Source organism: Varanus komodoensis, unplaced genomic scaffold (assembly GCF_004798865.1).
Source record: "Varanus komodoensis strain SLA01 unplaced genomic scaffold, ASM479886v1 scaffold82, whole genome shotgun sequence".
NCBI classification, from domain to species: domain Eukaryota; kingdom Metazoa; phylum Chordata; class Lepidosauria; order Squamata; family Varanidae; genus Varanus; species Varanus komodoensis.
The window spans coordinates 314,872-331,908 of record NW_025336508.1 but is presented as its reverse complement, the minus strand read 5'-3'; the positions used below and the strand labels follow the sequence as shown (position 1 = coordinate 331,908).

The 17,037-nt window shown below is 59.4% G+C and overlaps 1 protein-coding gene across 1 annotated transcript; it reads left to right on the top strand.

Moving 5' to 3' along the window:
- Positions 1-8,820: 8,820 nt before the first annotated feature.
- On the top strand, positions 8,821-14,881 carry CLDN16 (claudin 16). The gene is made up of 5 exons (XM_044456230.1): positions 8,821-8,934; positions 11,851-11,953; positions 13,404-13,568; positions 13,749-13,940; positions 14,748-14,881. Exons 1-5 carry the CDS (start codon positions 8,821-8,823, stop codon positions 14,879-14,881), a joined length of 708 nt encoding a protein of 235 aa, XP_044312165.1.
- Positions 14,882-17,037: the final 2,156 nt, after the last annotated feature.

Here is a 17,037-nt window from a genome sequence, read left to right as displayed (position 1 = left end):
GCAAAGCGCTGGAGGCTCAGTCCAAGCAAGATGGGAGAGTCTGCCATGGTGGCCGGAGTCCTGGACTGGGCCGTCTAGTGGCCCTTTGGCCATGAAATTCGCTGGGTAGCCTCGAGCCACTCCCTGGCTCTCAGCCTGCTCCACCTTGCAGGGTTGTTGTGATGACAAAATGCAGAGGGAGGGGGACGCATCGTGCCGCCTTGGGCCCCTCACATGAGGACAAGGTGGGGAGCCCTACACCGAATAAAAAAGGGCCGAGGGTCCATCCCGGGCCTCCCCCTCACTACACATGAGTGCCCGAAAGCAGGGGCTTGCGGACATCAAACGAGGCACAGCGGCGAGCCATCTCATGCCGGGCCTTTGTCTCGATGGCCATGTCCGGTTTTCTAGGCAAAGCAGCAAGGGGAGGGGGCTGGGATGCTGCAGCCACTGGTGCAGGTAGGCGGCACCGGCCTCCTCCCCGGGTCCCCCCGGGACCCCTTTCCCCTCCATCCAAGTCTCATTTCCTTCTTGGGGAGGCAGCCAGCATGGCTCTCTGCAGGAGGGCTGGGGCGGGGGGCGCAGGCAGGGCTCAGCCGTGGGAGGTGGGGAAACCCAATCCGGATTCACTCCGCCCCTGCATTAAAGTGTGGGACGCTTTTGACTAGGTGCCGATTCGTCACCCCGGCTACCTGGCTGACTTTGGCACAGCCACCCAGAATGCGTGGGCACGGCAAAACATTACAGAGTATCGTCCCCCAACACAGAGGAAAATGGATAGACTCGATGGGGCGGGGTTGGCTTCCAGGGTTGTCCTCTTCCCCATTTAATCCCCACAAGCACAGCCCTGTGGTTGTAGCCCTGTAGGATCTGGATCTCCTGGGACCAGCGCTGTAACCACTAGGTGTTACACATCTGCTCTAAAACTGGGCGCTCCGTTTGTGTTACACATGGAATGAGCCATGCATTCACGAAAGGGGGAAGCTTTTTGCTCGCACTGCCAAAACCTTCGCTGCAAACCAGGCAGCGTTTTCACTGCTTTGTGCACAACTGAGTAACAGTATGGGAATTTGTCGGATTTGGACTGGGTTGCGTTTGTCATCAGCTTTTCTGGCAGGCCCACTCAGCCTCGCTGCTATCTTTGGGGAGATGATTCGGCCCAGACGTTATCAGGGCAACTATCTTCGGAAAAACGGAACTGTCTAAGGCTCTGTTTGAACTTGCTAACATAAGCCGGGAACCAAAGATAGCTTTGTTTTTCACGCTGCAGCCCTTGTGGGTGGGGAAGCGCTCTGAGCCAGATGAAGCACAACAGCCGTGCTGAGGCCAAGCCGCAGTGCCGTCGCGGGGGGGGGGGGAGCGGGGGGGGGGGGGGGGAATCTAACGCTGGAAAACAGAAGGTGCACCTGGGCAGACGCGTCACGCCTTTGCCAAGACCTTTGTCGAAAGTGCCAGGCCTTGCCGTGCCGTTCCAGCCAGGCGGATGCCATGTGCACAGGGCTGGCCGATACATCACACTGGCCAGGGCCCCAGGCCTTGGGCCCGCTTGCCTTGGGGTGCTTGGGCAGGTCCCCGCATGGCCAGGAGCCCTGGGCTGCCACAGCCATCCCTCCAGGCTCCGTCCTGGCCCTCTGTGCAGCTCTGCCGGCGTCCCTGCTTGGCGGAAGTGGGCTCGGTGCGACTGCCGGTAGTGGACGCCACACAGGTGCCACCACAGCTGCCTGGAGGCTTCTGCACCAGCCGCGGGATCCATTGTGAAGGAGCGCAATGCAATGCGATGCATGGGGAAGCTTCAGGGTGGCAGCCGGCAACCAGCGGGGTCCCCAGGGCTCATCTCTGGGGCCGATTCTGTTTGACCTCTCCATCTGTGACCTGCAGGAGGGGTGGCCATTCTGCTGGCCAGATCCATGGGTGATACCAGAGTGGGGGAGGTGGCACAGCGGAGGAGCAGGGGATCCAGATCCAGAAGGCTGCGCACAGACTGCGGAAGTGGGCGGGGTGACAGGATGGCGATGCAAATGAGTGCAAAGCGTAGCCCTTGGGACTCAGGAATGGGCGCCATAAGCACAGGACAGGAGACCAGTGGCTGGAGAGCGGCGCTTGCGAAAGGGACCTCGGGGTGCTGGTCGGCGGCAGGCTGAACACGAGCCGGCCGGGCGAGGCAGCGGGAGAGGGAGAACGCCACCCTCGGTTGCACAGCCAGGGGTGCAGCTTCCAGGCCCAGAGAAGTTCCGCTGCTGCTGTGCAAGACCCTGCTGCCCCCACACCTGGGGTCCTTGTGTCCGGTTCTGGGCTCCTCCTTGCAGAAGAGACAGGGCAAGACTGAAATCAGTTCAGTTCAGGGTCACAAGGTGGGTGGCTAGTTTGCTTGTTCATTGTTGGGGGGGTTGCCACATGACGGTGGTGGCAAACATATCGCACGCGTGCCACAGCGGGCAACACAGCCCTCTCCGCCGGCACGCGAGCCAAGCCGCCCCAGCATCGGATTGCAGCGCACGCGGGGCCCTTGCGGATGCGGGAACGGAGGAGTGCTGCCAGGTCATAGAGCCACGAGCCACGACTCACGAGCCACGACTCATCCGGGTTTTCACGTGGCCAGTCAGTGCACTGCCAAAGATGAATATATTTGCTAGGACTGTCTGTGAGTTGTTTTTTCTAAACTAAAGCTTCAGGTTTCAGGTTTTATTGCAGTGTTGGCACTTACCAATAAATGAGTGGGTTTTCGGTTGCAGTTTCGGCACTCAGTCTATGAAAGGTTCACCATCACTGTGTGATTAGGAAAACGAGGAGTCCTGGCATGGTTTGGACGGTGGGAAGGTGTTTACAATGGGCAAAAATGATGAGCTGTGCAGAAAAAGCCACTCAAGGAATACTTCTTCAGAATCGCCCTCTTTTCAATGGAACTGTATCCCCATATTAGGGGTAGGGCTGTGCACCAGGGTAGGGTTAGGGTTAGGAAAACGAGGTGTCCTGGCATGGTTTGGATGGTTGGAATGTGTTCAGAATGGGGAGAAATGATGAGCTGTGCCGAAAAAGCTACTCAATGAGGGATTTTTCAGAATAGCCCACGATTCAATGGACCTGCAACCCCATATTAGGCTTAGGGGTGTGCACCAGGGTAGGGTTAGGGTTAGAAAAATGAGGTGTCCTGGCACGATTTTGATGGTTGGAATATGTTAAGAATAGGCAGAAATGATAAGCTGTGCAGAAAAAGCTACTCAAGGAAGGCTTTTTCATAATCGCCCTCTTTTCAATGGAACTGCAACCCCATAGTAGGGTTAGGGGTGTGCACCAGGGTAGGGTTAGGGTTAGAAAAACGAGGTGTCCTGGCACAATTTTGATCATTGGAATGTGTTTAGAATGGACAGGAATGATAAGCAGTGCAGCAAAACTTACTAAAAAAGGCTTTTTCATAATCGCCCTCTTTTCAATGGAACTCTATCCCCATATAGGTTCAGGAGGAAAGAATGCAGTCCAATGGGCAACTCAAGGAAGAGGGCCTCAGGGTGAATGCACGTCCCAACCGTTCAGACCCCAAGGGTGCGGAATGGGCTCCATGGGAGGTGGTGGGGTCCCCATCAGTGAGGGTGTTCAAGGAAAGTTTGGGCACCTACCTGCTGGATATTACATGGGCCGAGGCCACTGTAGCTGTGGGTCAGACTAGATGGTCCAGGAGCCCCTTCTGACTTGCTCTGTTTCTGTTTCATTCTATCTGATGCTTTCTCTTTCCCAGCACTGTTGCACATTGTCAAGTCATCTCTGGCTTCTGGTGACTCCACGAAAGACTGCCCTTCAAGATATCCTATCCTGGACAGCTCCACTCACCTCTTGCCAATTTGACACCTTCCCATGCCAGCAATCTTACTATATCATTCAGCCTGTTTCATCCTAGTTTTTACTTTCAAGTTTTCACTACTTCCCATGACTGTAAGCTGCACTAAAGCCATTTTCCTGGTAGAGAAACAGGGTCCAAACCAAATCAGCTCTATAGTTACCTTGTTTCTGATGCGTTGATTGTATGTTTGCCTGTTTTAGCTTTGTATTGTTCATTCCAGAGTCTGTCAAGATATGGAGAGGTATTCAAAGAGTAAAAGTAATGCAAATAAAAAATAAGCACATGCTTTTATTTGACTTGGGTGTGGCTGTAGAAATCTCCTGTTCTTCAACAGGAAAAATGCAACAGGCAAAACGAATTCCTAAAATAGTTTGATGAATGATTCTCCCTCTCTTTCGGTGGGTCTGCCAGAGAAAGTTGCCCCACACTTAAATGATCAGGTTCCTCTGACGAAGCCGGGCAATTGGTCCCTCCGGGTCAGCGCTGGAAAGACACTTCCGCCCCAGTCGGGTCTTCCAGAACCAGAACCAGCGACTGCATTGTGCAAGCAGCTGCCCCCCCCCACCCCCCGCAAGGCAACTTCGTGCTTCCGGGACAACCCGAAATGTGTCGAATGCTCCTATCTGGAAGGAGGCAGGTGGGAAGAGCCGCAGGGACTTGCCTCCTTCTAGAAGCGAAAGCGTAGGCTTGTCTCCGGACTTTCTCTAGGAAGCCCTCGGCTGCCCTTCTGCAAGCCTCGTGCCACTTGCTCGGTGCGAAAAGGGTTGCGTGGAAACGGGGAGACCCAGCCCCCGGCAGCGGCTTCCGGGCCCATGTGCTCCAGGACGGACTGTGACAGGCACACATTTTAATGAACTGCTAATCAAGTTTGTGCAAAAGACCTCCCCAAGCTGCGCAGCCCCGGCACCCCTGTTGGGTGGCCGCTGCTGGGCGAGGGGCGGGGGCTGCAGCCCTGCGGATTCTCGTGGCCCTTTGGGGACTTTCCTTTGCACAGGTCCCATCTGGATGGGCTGTCCAGCTCAAGGGTTGGAGGCGCTGTTTTCCTGCTCGGAAGGAAGCGCAGTCACCCAGGTGGATCAGGTCCGCAGAGCGGGGGTGCTCCTGGATCCAGCACGTTACACGAGGGGCTGGTGGGCACAGAGCCCCTCTGTCCCTTAAGGGGATAGGCCAACAGTGCCCCTCCCTGGACAGGATAACCTGGCCACAGGGGTCTGTGCTCTGGCGAGCTCTCGCTTGGATTGCTGCCGGCTGCCTTTGAAACGGACTGGAAGCGCCGGCCAGCAGGGCTGTTTGCAGGGGCTGGGGGCCAGGGCCACTTTAGGCCAGCCGGTTAGGTCTCCACCAGATGCCAGTCCCTGCCCAGGATGTGCTGGCATGGACATCCAGGAGCCTCAGGGGTGAGGGGCCGGGGAGCCCTGGCCAGGGGGACACGGGAGGGTGGCTACGAGGAAGAGGGCCACTTCTGCCGCGGCACCTGGCTGTGGACCGAGCCCCCTGGAGGGCCCTCTTTCCTGGACCAGCTGAAGACCTCCTTGTTTCCCAGCAACTTTCCCAGAAATTTCAGTTTTGGTTCGCTTCCAATTTTGCACTGCACCAGAAGTCGCTTTCTGCTGCTCTTACCCTGGTTCTTATTTTTATCTTACCCTGTAGTCTTAGCCATTTAAATGTCTTACTGCATTCATGTTTTAAAATGGGGAGGTTTGCACCTGAATGGCAGGCTTGGGGTTAATCTTCAGGTTGGGGTGAAGGTCAGGCAAACCTGGCTCCGCGCAGGCCAAGAAACTAGCCTTGATGGGGTGACTGGGGAGTGGCCCGCTGGAACGCCCCGCTCAGCCAGTTGGAATCCTTTCCCCCAGCAGAAGGATATCCGCGCTCTGCCCCACACTTCCTGCCCGGGCCTGCCTCAGACGCCCCCGGCCCAGCTCCGCAAGGAGGGTGGCCCTCTGCCTCCCCACCTGTGGAGATGGGCTTCCCTTTGGGGAAAGCGGGAAGCAGTGGGCCCAGAAGACCCTTGGGGTAAAGCAGAGCTGAAGTCAGGTCACGGGCGGAAGCGAGGATATGGACGGAGACGTATTTCCTGGCTCTTTATGCTGCCTCTGGAGCCTGTGCACTTTGTGGGAGCAGAGTGGAGAGCAACACTGGACCCCATCCAGCGTGTCTGGACAGAAGCCCTCTCCCCGCCTCTTGCGGACCCTTCCAAGGACCTGGAGCATTCTGGGCCGTGCTTCTCTTGGAGCGGGAGCGATCCCCTGGGTCACAGCAGGCGGGGACATCGCGCTGGCCCGAATCCTGGGCGGAAGGGGAGCGCCGGCGCCACTCCCGGCCTCAGAGACCCCGGCCCCTGCAGCACCAGACCACCCATGAGCCAGCGCCCCGCTCTCGGAGAGCGGCCGGCGGGACGGAGGAGTCTCCTCAGGAGCAGCCCCTGGCCTGCCGCGGGGCCGCAGGGGGCGCTCGGGCGAGGGGTCCTTGCGGACGCGCAAGGCGCTCGGGGCTGCGCTGAATCCCAGCTCCCGTCCCCGGGCAGGACGAAGGAGGTGGCCGCCCCCTGGTGGGTCACCCTGGGAGTGCAGACGGCTCGCCGGGAAACTTTCCTGGGCGCCCCAGAGCACGTTTCAGCCTCGACGCGAAATGCAATTCTGTGAAGATCTTTCCTCTTCCCTCTCCCGCCCCTCCCCAAATGCCATATTCTAACAGCATCCACAAGCAGCAGTATCGAGACAAGTCCACTCAGGAGAACGCAGCTCGTCTCCCGCATGCTTCGTTTTTCCTCCGGCGCAGGCAGGCGCGGGCGCACGACCTCTGCAGGCCAAGGGCGTCAGTGCTTGGTTGGAGGTTGCTCCTCCTGTCTCCTTCCGAAGGTGCGGATCACAGCCCGCTGGCAGCCCTGGTCTATCCAGTTGGAGCTTCCGGATTCTGCCTGTGGTATGAATCGGAAGCAGCTGCCCGGCCCCAGAACGAGGCTCCCAGTTTGACTTCGCTTAGACTGGAGCAATGCTCCGTTTGCTCAATGGCCTCAACACTGTTGCAGGCCGGACGCCTGCCCTCGCAGGGCAGCCCCGCAGAGTCTTCTCGCACCTCCCGTGGGCTCCTGAGCTGCACAAGCTCATCTGCCTTGGCCCCCCTCGCCTTGCCGGGCAGCAGCCGGCCCTCTTCCGCTGGCTTCCCCCGGCTGCCTCACCCCATTGCAGTTCCTCCGGCTCGCTTCCAAGCCCCGTCCCCACACACACGCGCTGTGGGGCGCAAACATGAGCCCTGGCGTGGCCTGAGCCCGCTCCATGTGTTGTCCGTGGGTTTACTCCAAGCAGGAACAGTGGTGTGTGCCACTTTTCCTTTCCACATTTGAGTGTTTTAAAATCTGACTGTCTCTCCAACTCGTGCAGGAAGAAGCTTGTGAGGTCTGGTGGACTCTTCTCAAAAGCTGACTAAAGCAAAACCCTCACCAATCTGTACCAACCGGAATCCAGAGACTGGAGCGTCAGTTCAAGAACCAGCGAACCACCATGAGGCACACGGCAAATGCCTTGTGTGGCAGAGCTCAGAACAGCCAATACGAGGGGCGCCAAACCCACCACTTCTGGGGTTCACGTCTTCAAGGCATCGGAAAGCAAAACGGCGTTTGCTTGGCACCAGGAAGAGAGTAGGATGGGCCCAGTCAAGTCTGCTGGGGAGGGTATGCCACGCAGACAGCACCGGCAAGCTGCCCCTGTCCAGGAGCCAAACACCACGCCTCCGCGGCCAGGCCGCCCGGGGAAGGGGCACCAGTGCTGGCATCCGGGCACAAGAGGCTGATGTGGAAGGGGAGGAGCACCCTGGCCCCGGGCCGGCTTTTCCGGCATGCTGCCCGGGCACCCTTGCTGGGTAAGCTCGCTGGCCCAGAGGGAGGGAATCTGCAGTGGTCTGATGCACTCAGATTCCACAGGGTGGATTTGCACAAATTCGCAGTGGCAGGATGAGTTCCCATCCATCCCTGAAGGAATTCTGGTGTCCTCAGTGATGGGATGGCAGATGGAAAGACACCGAACCATCTGTGAAGCCCGGATGGTCGGTTTAACAAGGAGGTTCCTCTGGGATTCTGGTTAATGGCTACAGTGAATGGTTTCTCTGGCTGCAGCGCTTGGTCCCCTGATGGTGTTGAGTAAATGTCACCGGAGGGCAGGGCTAGCTAGAGCATGGAAGGGGGCGCACCCGCAATTGTAAAGAACGACAAAACAACATGTTGCGTGATGCAAGCCAGCATCTGTCGCTTGACGTGCGGCATCTGGAAAGCCAAGTGAAGGCTGAAGCCGTTAGGCCGGGGGGGGGGGGGGGAATCTTCCCAACACTGTAATTCTCCAGCCGCCAGAGGCATATTTTGCACAAAAACGGCATCGGCCGGGTTTCGAACGCTTGCAGGAGGTCTCTTCTCGATCCGGGTGCACATGCTCATCCCCTTCCGGGTTGAGTGGGGGAAACATTTGGGAACAGGGCATGTGCTTACCCGGAAAAGTCCCGTGCCGGTCGTGTGTCCTGCAGGTTCCTCTGTGCTCCTCCCGTCTTGTGGACGGACCTTCCTTCACGCAGCATGTGCTGGGCCCAAGGCCAGCCTGTCCCAGCCGGGTGCCCCCCAGCGGTGTTGGCCTGGGGGTTATGGGGGTTGCAGTCCCACACCGCTGGGGGGCAGCCGGTTGGGAGAGGCCAGCGGCCCGCTGCTCAGCCTGCTTGGCCAGCGGGAGAAGCCGCGATGCTCAGCCCGGGCTGGGCCCGGCACGGTCGCTCGGGGCTCCCCGCCACCGCTGCGAGGGGCGTGCAGTGGGCGCAGGGGGCTGGCTGCCGGTCCTGCTTGCTCGGCACAGCACCCGCCCTCCTCTGCTCTCTGCTGGAGCTGATGCGTGTCCCTGCCCAGGGGACGGAGGCGGGTACCCTTCTGTGGATCATTAGCGACAGAATCCCGGAAGCTCGTGGGGGCTGCGTGCGGAGGGTTTGCTGAGCGCGGGCTGGCCCTGGAGCACAGCCTCGCGGAGACCATGAAGCACCAGCTCCAGTACCTGGGCAGCTGTTTTGCCTTCTTCTCTGCCGGCTTCCTGATCGCCGCGACCTGGACCGACTGCTGGATGGTGAACACGGATGACTCTCTGGAGGTAAAGTGCGAGCGGACCCCGCATCCTCCCCGGGCCACCGGAATAAGCGTAGGCGCTGCGGCCGGACACCGCTCCCCCGGCTGCCCTGGCCATGGGCTCTTTGCTCGAGGTTTTGTAACAGCTGTGCCGCAGGCAGAAATTCCTCTGGGGTGCAGCTTTTCCTAGGACAGCAGAGCAGGGAAATCTTCACCAGCCAGATTTCTGTGTGCACTGATGAACGGCAGGAGCCTCCTAGGAAAAGCGGCCGATCGCGTTCCCCAGGGCAGAGGTCCAGCCTGGGGCTTGTGTTGTTCTGCGAAGGACCGTGCGTAGCGATGGTTCCGTGAGGTGGCAGATGCGGCTTTTTAACTGAGCAATGCCACATGCCTTTGCCCTCTTACCTGGAAGTAAGGCCCATGAAGCATAGCAGAGCCTGCAGCCAAGGAGGCTGGAACCAGACGGTGCTGCCCCACGCAAGAGGCACCACTGAACTCATGGGGGGATGGGGGGGACACGGGGAGGACTAGACTTTAATAGGTTGGGGGCTATTCATCCAGGAAAGTAGCATTCTGGATTCACTGGGTGGCATGTTTTAAAGTTGCCCCTATTTTTTCATAGCAGTGCTTCCTAAATGGCAGGCTCCATCCAAGAAGGGTCCCCCCCCTTCTGAGGGGGTGCCTGCGGAAACACACGCACAGCCCTTTAGCGGCCAAGGGAGCTGCTTTCTCCCCCCACAGCCACTGTTTTAGCCTGAAACAGTTTTACGAGGCTGCTTGATCACAGCAACTGGATGAGCGGCCTCGGGTAATCAGCCCTCATCATCCGAGCATCGTGCCAGAATCCCAGTGCAATTCCAAGCCTCGCCCCCTTGCGTTTCCTCGCCCCCCTTCTGAGTGCCTGGCCCTGGCTCTGATGAGGGCGGCTGAATGCCTTTCCGTGGAAGCACGTGGAGAGCGGTTCTGGGCACGAGGAACACCACTCCTTGGAGCGGCGCTGGGTCCCCGGAGGAGCCTCGGGAGCCAGGGCCATCCGGACAGCGTGATGGGCCCCGGGCAAGGCAGTGCGCTGGGGCCCCTGCGACAACGACTGCTAATCGTGGAGGTTTTCCCATTTTCCAAGGGTTCACATGCACAGATTAGTATGGGGCCCACGGGCGAGTGCCCATCAGGCCCACGCGTTGAGACGGCCCTGTTGGGGGCGCTGTCCCTTCCCCTGGCCTTTTTCTCTCCTGTCACCCATGAAAAGCCTTTTGGGAGGGAGGGAGGGAGGGAGGTGGATTGAAGCCCAGGGGCCTCTGCCCGGAGCACCGCCTGCCCTGCTGGCCGTGTGGCCCTGCTTTGCTCTCAGGGAGGAGCGACACGTGGGCGGAGGGAGCTCCTTGGGCTCTGCGCCCCCGAATATTGAAATAAGGGCTGGGGCAGCCAGATGGGACCCCCTGCTGGGCACGTGCGGGTTGCTCCGAAGTGCGGAAGGAGAATTGCAACGCCCAGGGAACAAGGGAAGGCGCATTGCAGGGACAGCAGATCGGCGCCGTGGAAGGAGGCCTCTCTCCGGCCGGTGGGGCTTGCTTCCAGGAAGGCAGGCGTAGGGTTAGGGGCGCAGCCCCGTGCGTGTTGGGCTGGCAGGGGCCATCCCGCTCCGAGCCTTTCCCAGCCAGGCGCTCAGTGCGTCAGCTTTCAAGCCCGTTGCCCACAGTTGCAGGGAAGCCCTGCTGCCTGGAGAGAGGCCGACGCAGACCGAGGGACCGCTCATTATGGGAACCCGCCGATACATCACCAGCGTTAACGGCACCGGTGGGTTTAACCTTGCCTCCTTGGTTCAAAGGCACCTCGGTCGCCACGTCCCTTCCATTGTTCATTAATGTGCCCTCGGGTTAGCGGCAGCCACGCTCGCCCGGCCCGCCCGCCCAGCACAGGGCCTCCGGCGTTAATACCTGATGGACTGCGCCGCTTTCCGCACCTAACCAGCTCATTGCCTCCCCGAGTGCCAGCCGGTGCTTAATGAGCCCTGAACCTTTCGGAGGGCTGGCGCTCGGATGCTCGGACGCTGGGATGGCAACAGCACAGCCCAGGCTGGCTCTGCAGGCAGAAGGGGGGGTGGGGTGGGACAGAAGCCCCAGGAATGAGCCAGACCATTTCCCCCTTCTGTGCATCTTCTGGAGATGACGGGGAACCTGATTCTCTAGGTTTCGCTTCTCTGGGTGAACGCCAGGGCGTGAGTCTCCTGGAAACCGGGCCTGCTGCCCCTTCCCCTCAAAATGAGGTGGGCGCTTGCGAATCATCCAGAAAGAGGACAGGCAAGGACACTGGTCTGCATGAAATGTGCAGCGTTGATTCAGACGAACAGTCGCACGATTTGAAACTAAGCTGTAGTTGGAAACGCCACACACCTCACAGGATATGGAAGAACCTGAGCAGGTGGCCCATGTACCCACCTGGACTTCAAGGCCCATCAGCTCTTCCTTCTGATGGCTCTTGGTCTTTCAGTGGGACTTGGGCAGGGCTGCACTTGAAGTAGAGAATGCCTTCAAAAGAGAGGACAGCCCTTCAAGCAGGGGACACTCTGTGCCATGGGACCCCTACCGCCTATCCCAGCGCTGGCTTTAGAGCAACGCGGACTCCTTGCCCATTGAGCTCAGGGGTGTCTCTTCCCACCACCAGCAGTGGCTTTCCAGGGCCTCGCCTGGGAACAGACTGGAGTCCGCTGGGACGCGAGGACGCGCCCTGCGGTCCTTCTTCCCCACGGGCCCAAAGCCTCCAGGGCCATGCCGCTGGCTTGGCTCACATTCCGCCCTTTCTCCAAAGGGGCCCCGGAGTCCCTGGCTGCAGCGCATCTCTCCCTCTCGTCCTCCCGGCGCCTCCTCCTCTGCTTGTTTCTGGAGCGGAGGAGACGGAGCGTGGGGCGGGGGCTTCTAACCAACGGCTTCCTCCCGCGCAGCTGACCGCAACCTGCCGCGGCCTCTGGTGGGAGTGCGTCACCAACGCGTTCGACGGCATCACCACCTGCGACGAGTACGACTCCATCCTGGCCGAGCACCCAGGTGCGTGCACGCCGGACCTCTCCAGCCGGGGCAAGGTGGGCAGGGTGTGCCAGGCACGCGAAAGGCACGCTGCAGGAAAGCCCTTACAGGGACATGCCACCATAAGGTGGGAAACAGGGTTAGCGTCGGCTTGGGCTTTAAGCGTTCCTCTTTAGCGTGTCGAAACCAAACACCATCCTTTATAGAGAAGCCAACGCGCTTCGCCTCCTTGGGTGCAGCCCCTGCGTGCTTGGACAGGAGAAGCCTGGCAGCTCCGTCCGGGGAATGCCGGGGCTTGTGGGGCATTGTGTCCTATCCAGGCGTACAGAGCGCTGCACCCCAGTGGCCTATCTGGCTTTTCTGCGGGGAATCTCCAAAGCGACTTACAAAGGCACATAAGTTGCATCAGAACTTTATAAGGGGAACTAAGCCACAAAGCTGGCGGAAGAGGCATAAAAAGGGAAATGGCCCGGACCTTTATCATTGCAGTGAAACCTCTCCTGTGGGTTTGGGGGATTTTGGCTCACGCTTACGGCAGGGAGCGCATGTGGAGAAATACAGAAGCAGCCGCATTCTTCCTTTTACCAGGAGCTGTTCCCTCGCCTCCGTCACATCCTGGGGCAATGGTGGTCTCGGCTTGTGATCGTGGCTGCCAGAGAGGGACCCCCTTCCTCCCCGTGGTGCCTCCTGGGAACCCCCTGGGGGCTGCGAGGAGAGGGAATGGCTGGAGAGAGGAGAGTTCCCACGGTGGACCTGACCATTGGACAGGTGCCCCGGGGAAAAGTCGCAGGCCGTTCCCGAGTCCAGCGCTGTGCGTAAGGCTGCAGTTACACTCAGAGGATCGTGCCCCGAGACTCGTCCAACGGAGTGGAGGGGCACAAACTATCTCACAGCATCCATGCTTTGCATAGAGAAGGTCCCAGGTTCTGTTCTGGTCATTTCCGGTTCATCTATTTGCTTTGGCATTCACTTATTATGTTTATGCCCCACCTTTTGCTTCCAAGAAGCTCGAGGCGGCTTGCATAATCCTCCTCTCCCGCTCAGTCCTTTCCTCACACACCCCAGGGGTCTGTGAGAGTCCGTGAGGCCCACAGTCGCCAGCGCGCTGCACGGCTGAGGGGGCGCCGGGATGCAGAGCCCAAACTCTTGACTGCCTGCTTTTATGGATTTTTGTAAGCTGCTCGGAGAGCTAGAGTTATGGTGGGTGCGGAAGGTGGTGGTGGTGGTGACGATGCCCCTACCAGTCCAACTCTCCCTCCACCATGCCACGCCGGCTCTCCGGACAAAGAGTCCTCGATTAAAACCGAGGATTAGGCGGTGGCCAGAGCCAATCCTCCCCTTTGCCGGAGAGCCCGAGAGGCCGCAGTTGTGGGGCCGGCAGTCCGGCTGGAAGGGCCCGCGGGAGGCGCCCCAGAGGCCCCCACCGCTGGCGGGTCTGCTGTGCCTCAAGACGGCGCTTCCCGCTTTGCAGTGAAGCTGGTGCTGACCCGGGCGATGCTGATCACGGCCGACATCCTGGCCGGCTTCGGGTTCACCCTCCTCCTCCTGGGCCTTGACTGCGTGAAATTCCTGACGGAGGAACCAGGCATCAAGACCCGCGCCTGCTTCATCTCCGGATTAGCTCTCTTGGCTGCAGGTAGTTGGCGCGCAGCCTTGGGACCTCGGTTCACGGCCATGGGACGGGGCCATGCTGGGCCTCTGGCCTCAAAACGAGTCTCATTCCAGGGGTGGGGCACCACAGAGAGGGTCCCGCGGGGACGGGGGGGGGTCATGCCAGGGCTGGAGGGCCACCCGGAGCCTCCCCTCTTTCCTGCAGGGGTCCCTGGGCTCATCGGCTCCACCTGGTACGCCGTCGGGGTCTACGTGGAGCGCTCCGCGCTGGTCCTGCACAACGTCTTCGTGGGCATCCAGTACACGTTCGGCTGGTCGTGCTGGCTGGGCCTGAGCGGGTCCCTGGGGTGCCTCTTGTCTGGCGCTCTGCTCACCTGCTGCATGCACCTCTTCAGAGGTGAGTCCTGCGGGCCATGGCAGAGAGCCTTGGGCCGGCAAGCACCCCAGTCTGGCTGCCACGAGCAGGCGCCTGCCCCCGAGGCCATGCCGGCACTGCCCCACGGCAGGCTTGCCCAGCACGCCCTCCATCTCCCGGGGCTCACATGGGTCTGAGGAGGCCGGGCCGGAGCCTGGGGCCAAGTCCACTCCGCCCGGTGCTGGTACTCCAGCTTGCTACTGGTGTCAAGCTGGCCGTGGCTCCATTCTTCACCGCTGGCTTTATCTTGTTTTTTTTCTGTTCTGATGGTCCCATTTGGATGCCAGGAAGCGTTTCCTGACAGTTAGGACCCCCAGGGTGTGGAATGGGCTCCCATGGGAGGTTGTTGAGGCCCCATCGGTGCGGGTGTTCAAAGGTAGGCTGGACATGCACATGGTGGGCATGTCGTGAGCAGAGCCGCCTGGAGCCGGAGGTCAGACTAGATGGCCCAGGAGACCCCTTCTGACTCGCTCTGTTTCTTTGTTTCTATATTTATATGATGTTCAATAGTGGCATTTTACATTTTTAGCATCAGTGATTGGATGGTTTAATAGTCTGCAAATACCATAAATTAATTTGCAGTAGTTCGGTATTTGAGGTGCTTCGACTGCACCTCTTTAGATTTCAGCCTCTCCCACCAAGGAAATCCAGCTGCAAGAGTTTCCCCAAAGTTGAGCTTAGAGGAAGGGCTGGAACGGGCCAACACCCCGTGCTCAGCTGCAGCAGGCAAGGCACGGGCAGAGCCGCGCTCGCCGTCCTCACTTGTGTTTTCGCACCGTCTCTCTACAGGTGGCAGCTCGGGCAGATGCCTCCCCGCCAGCCACTTCCAGAAGGACTATTCCCTGCCTGGGGTGACCAACCTGCACTGCTCCTCCTCCCAGACGGCCACAGCCAAAATGTATGCAGTGGACACCAGGGTGTGAGGAAGGCGGCACCGGAAGGAGGGGGCACTTCGCTCTGCTCCTTTGCACCTTCCCGGCTCGGCTGCAGCGCTTTGGAGCGTGGGGGTCCGTCCAAAGACTCCGGTTGCTTTTGCCAACGCTGCGCAGTGCATCTCCTCCTCCGTAACCGCCGATTCTTGCTTTTTTGAAGATACCACTAGGGTGCACCGAGTGTCCAATGCAGGAAACACCCAAGGAATCATTGATTTGGGGTCTTCTGCACTGGGGGCCACTGCTGGGACTTTCCTTCTGGGCCCCTTTCTCTCCAGCCGTAAGGCTTGTTGGGGGTGAGGGGCGAGCATTCCACCGTGGATGCAGGGCAAATCCAAACCCACAGAGCAAGGCCTCTTGTGGCGAAGAGAGAACGACGCAGCCCTTTGTAAAGGCAGCACGAAACAGACGTTTTTGGAGCCCGCTCGGTGGCTGCCGGTTGCTTTGGGCCAAATGTTGCTTTGGGGCAGCCTGTACTTCTGCCTTGTCATTGTCCGCAGGACCTGTATATGCGCGTGAGTAAACGGATGCCGTAAAACTGCCTGGTCCGCTGTGGGCCGTCTTTCCAAGGAAACAGGTTCGTCCAAGCTCCCCTAGAATTTCTGCTGACGGAGAAAACGAGCGCCTCTGGATCATGGTGCTTTGTGGAGACCCTGGTCAGGCAGAGAGAGGCGCAAGGGGGCCCTGGATCAAGTCGAACCAGGCCTTCCAGGCCTTCCTTGGAAGCAAACATTACCAAACCGGAGATGCTAGGGAGCAGAAGGCAGAAGAAGGCAAGGAAGACCAGTGGTGAGGTGGAAGGGCTCCAACAGGGAAGCCGCAGACTTGGGCTTGGGCAAGTCCAGCAGGACTGCCCAGGCCAGGCTGCCCTGGAGGGCTTCTGCTCACAGGGTCGCTGTTAGCCAGAGGCAACTTGACGGCACATCAGAACATCCGCAGGGCACGGGTGTGCGGGTGAGTCCCACAGGTCTTTCAGTGCAAGCAAGGCGGATCCCGCCACCTTCCCAGGGCATGCACGGGGGAAAATCCATGCGCCACCTGCATGCGTGAAGCCCTCTGTCGCTGCGTTGCACAGAATTCTTCACCAGCACGGGGCACAGGGGTGTTCCGAGCATGTGGAGCTCAGATCCTGCGGCAGCTCTGTCGCTGCGGGTGCTTTGGATGGACAGCAGGCACCTCGCACCTGTTTTTCAGGCAGCCGTCGGGGTCCCTCGAGCTGTTTCTCCCAGCCTCATTTCATAACTCAGGCCAATGCCGGCCCTGTCACGCTTCACTCTGATGACTTCCATTGATTTTGTTCATCAGTTTTCATATGATATTTGCACCACGTCAATGAAACTTTCTTCTGGGCGAGGAAAAGCAAATCGCGGCTCAGACAGTCTTGGCTGAGAAGAAAGGGGGAAGGGCTGCGTTATTCCCACTGCACAGGCAGGTTTGGCATCTCTGCCAGATGAGAGGCGAGGACTAAGAGCCGCTGGCCCACCCGCCCGGTCTGGGGCTGCCCCGTGGCTGAAACCATTGTGGTCAGAGGCCTGCGGTGCCGCGGGGGGGGGGGGGGGAAATGAGGCTTGCAAAAGAGTGTGCTGGAGGAAAGAGAGAACCGCAGCAAGGGGGCCTTTATTCTGGGGCACTTTCACTCCCTCGGCCCGGGGAGGGGGTGGCGTGCGGGCAGCTTGCACTGGGCCGCAGAGCCCCCTCCAAGCGGCTCCAGCTGGCCACGTGTCTGCCGGACACATCAGAAGCTGCTGTCAGAGCACACTGGTCCAGGGGAATGCCCACAACGGAGAAGCCGCACTGCACACGGAAGGGAGGCTGTGTCTCGCCCTGGTGGTCAGGAGCAGCGGGAGGGAAACGCTGCCCATGTGGCTGGTCAAGGTGGGGATGGTGGGGATTGGCATTCCGCCCAAAGGTTTTGTTATCATTGTGTTACACATAAACGAAGAACCCAAGTTTCCTTTTTCGTGCTCCAAGCAGTTGCCTCTTTCTTTATACATGTGCACTATTTTTAGAAATGCAGTACGGATAAAGTTAGACAGCGGGTGAAAAAAGGTGCATCCCTGTAGGTGTACGAACATTGCTTGCCGCATCTCTTGCCGCCTCCTGGCCATGCGCAGTGCGTGGTTTCCCCCCTGGCCCGGGCCTGTCTT

What these genes read in the sequence shown, in the direction of transcription:
- CLDN16 (XM_044456230.1), top strand. Translation starts at nt 8,821, where the DNA reads ATGAAGCACCAGCTCCAGTACCTGGGCAGCTGTTTTGCCTTCTTCTCT. An exon ending in ACACGGATGACTCTCTGGAG is followed by an intron (nt 8,935 to 11,850) that starts GTAAAGTGCGAG and finishes CCTCCCGCGCAG; the next exon opens with CTGACCGCAACCTGCCGCGG. An exon ending in CATCCTGGCCGAGCACCCAG is followed by an intron (nt 11,954 to 13,403) that starts GTGCGTGCACGC and finishes CCCGCTTTGCAG; the next exon opens with TGAAGCTGGTGCTGACCCGG.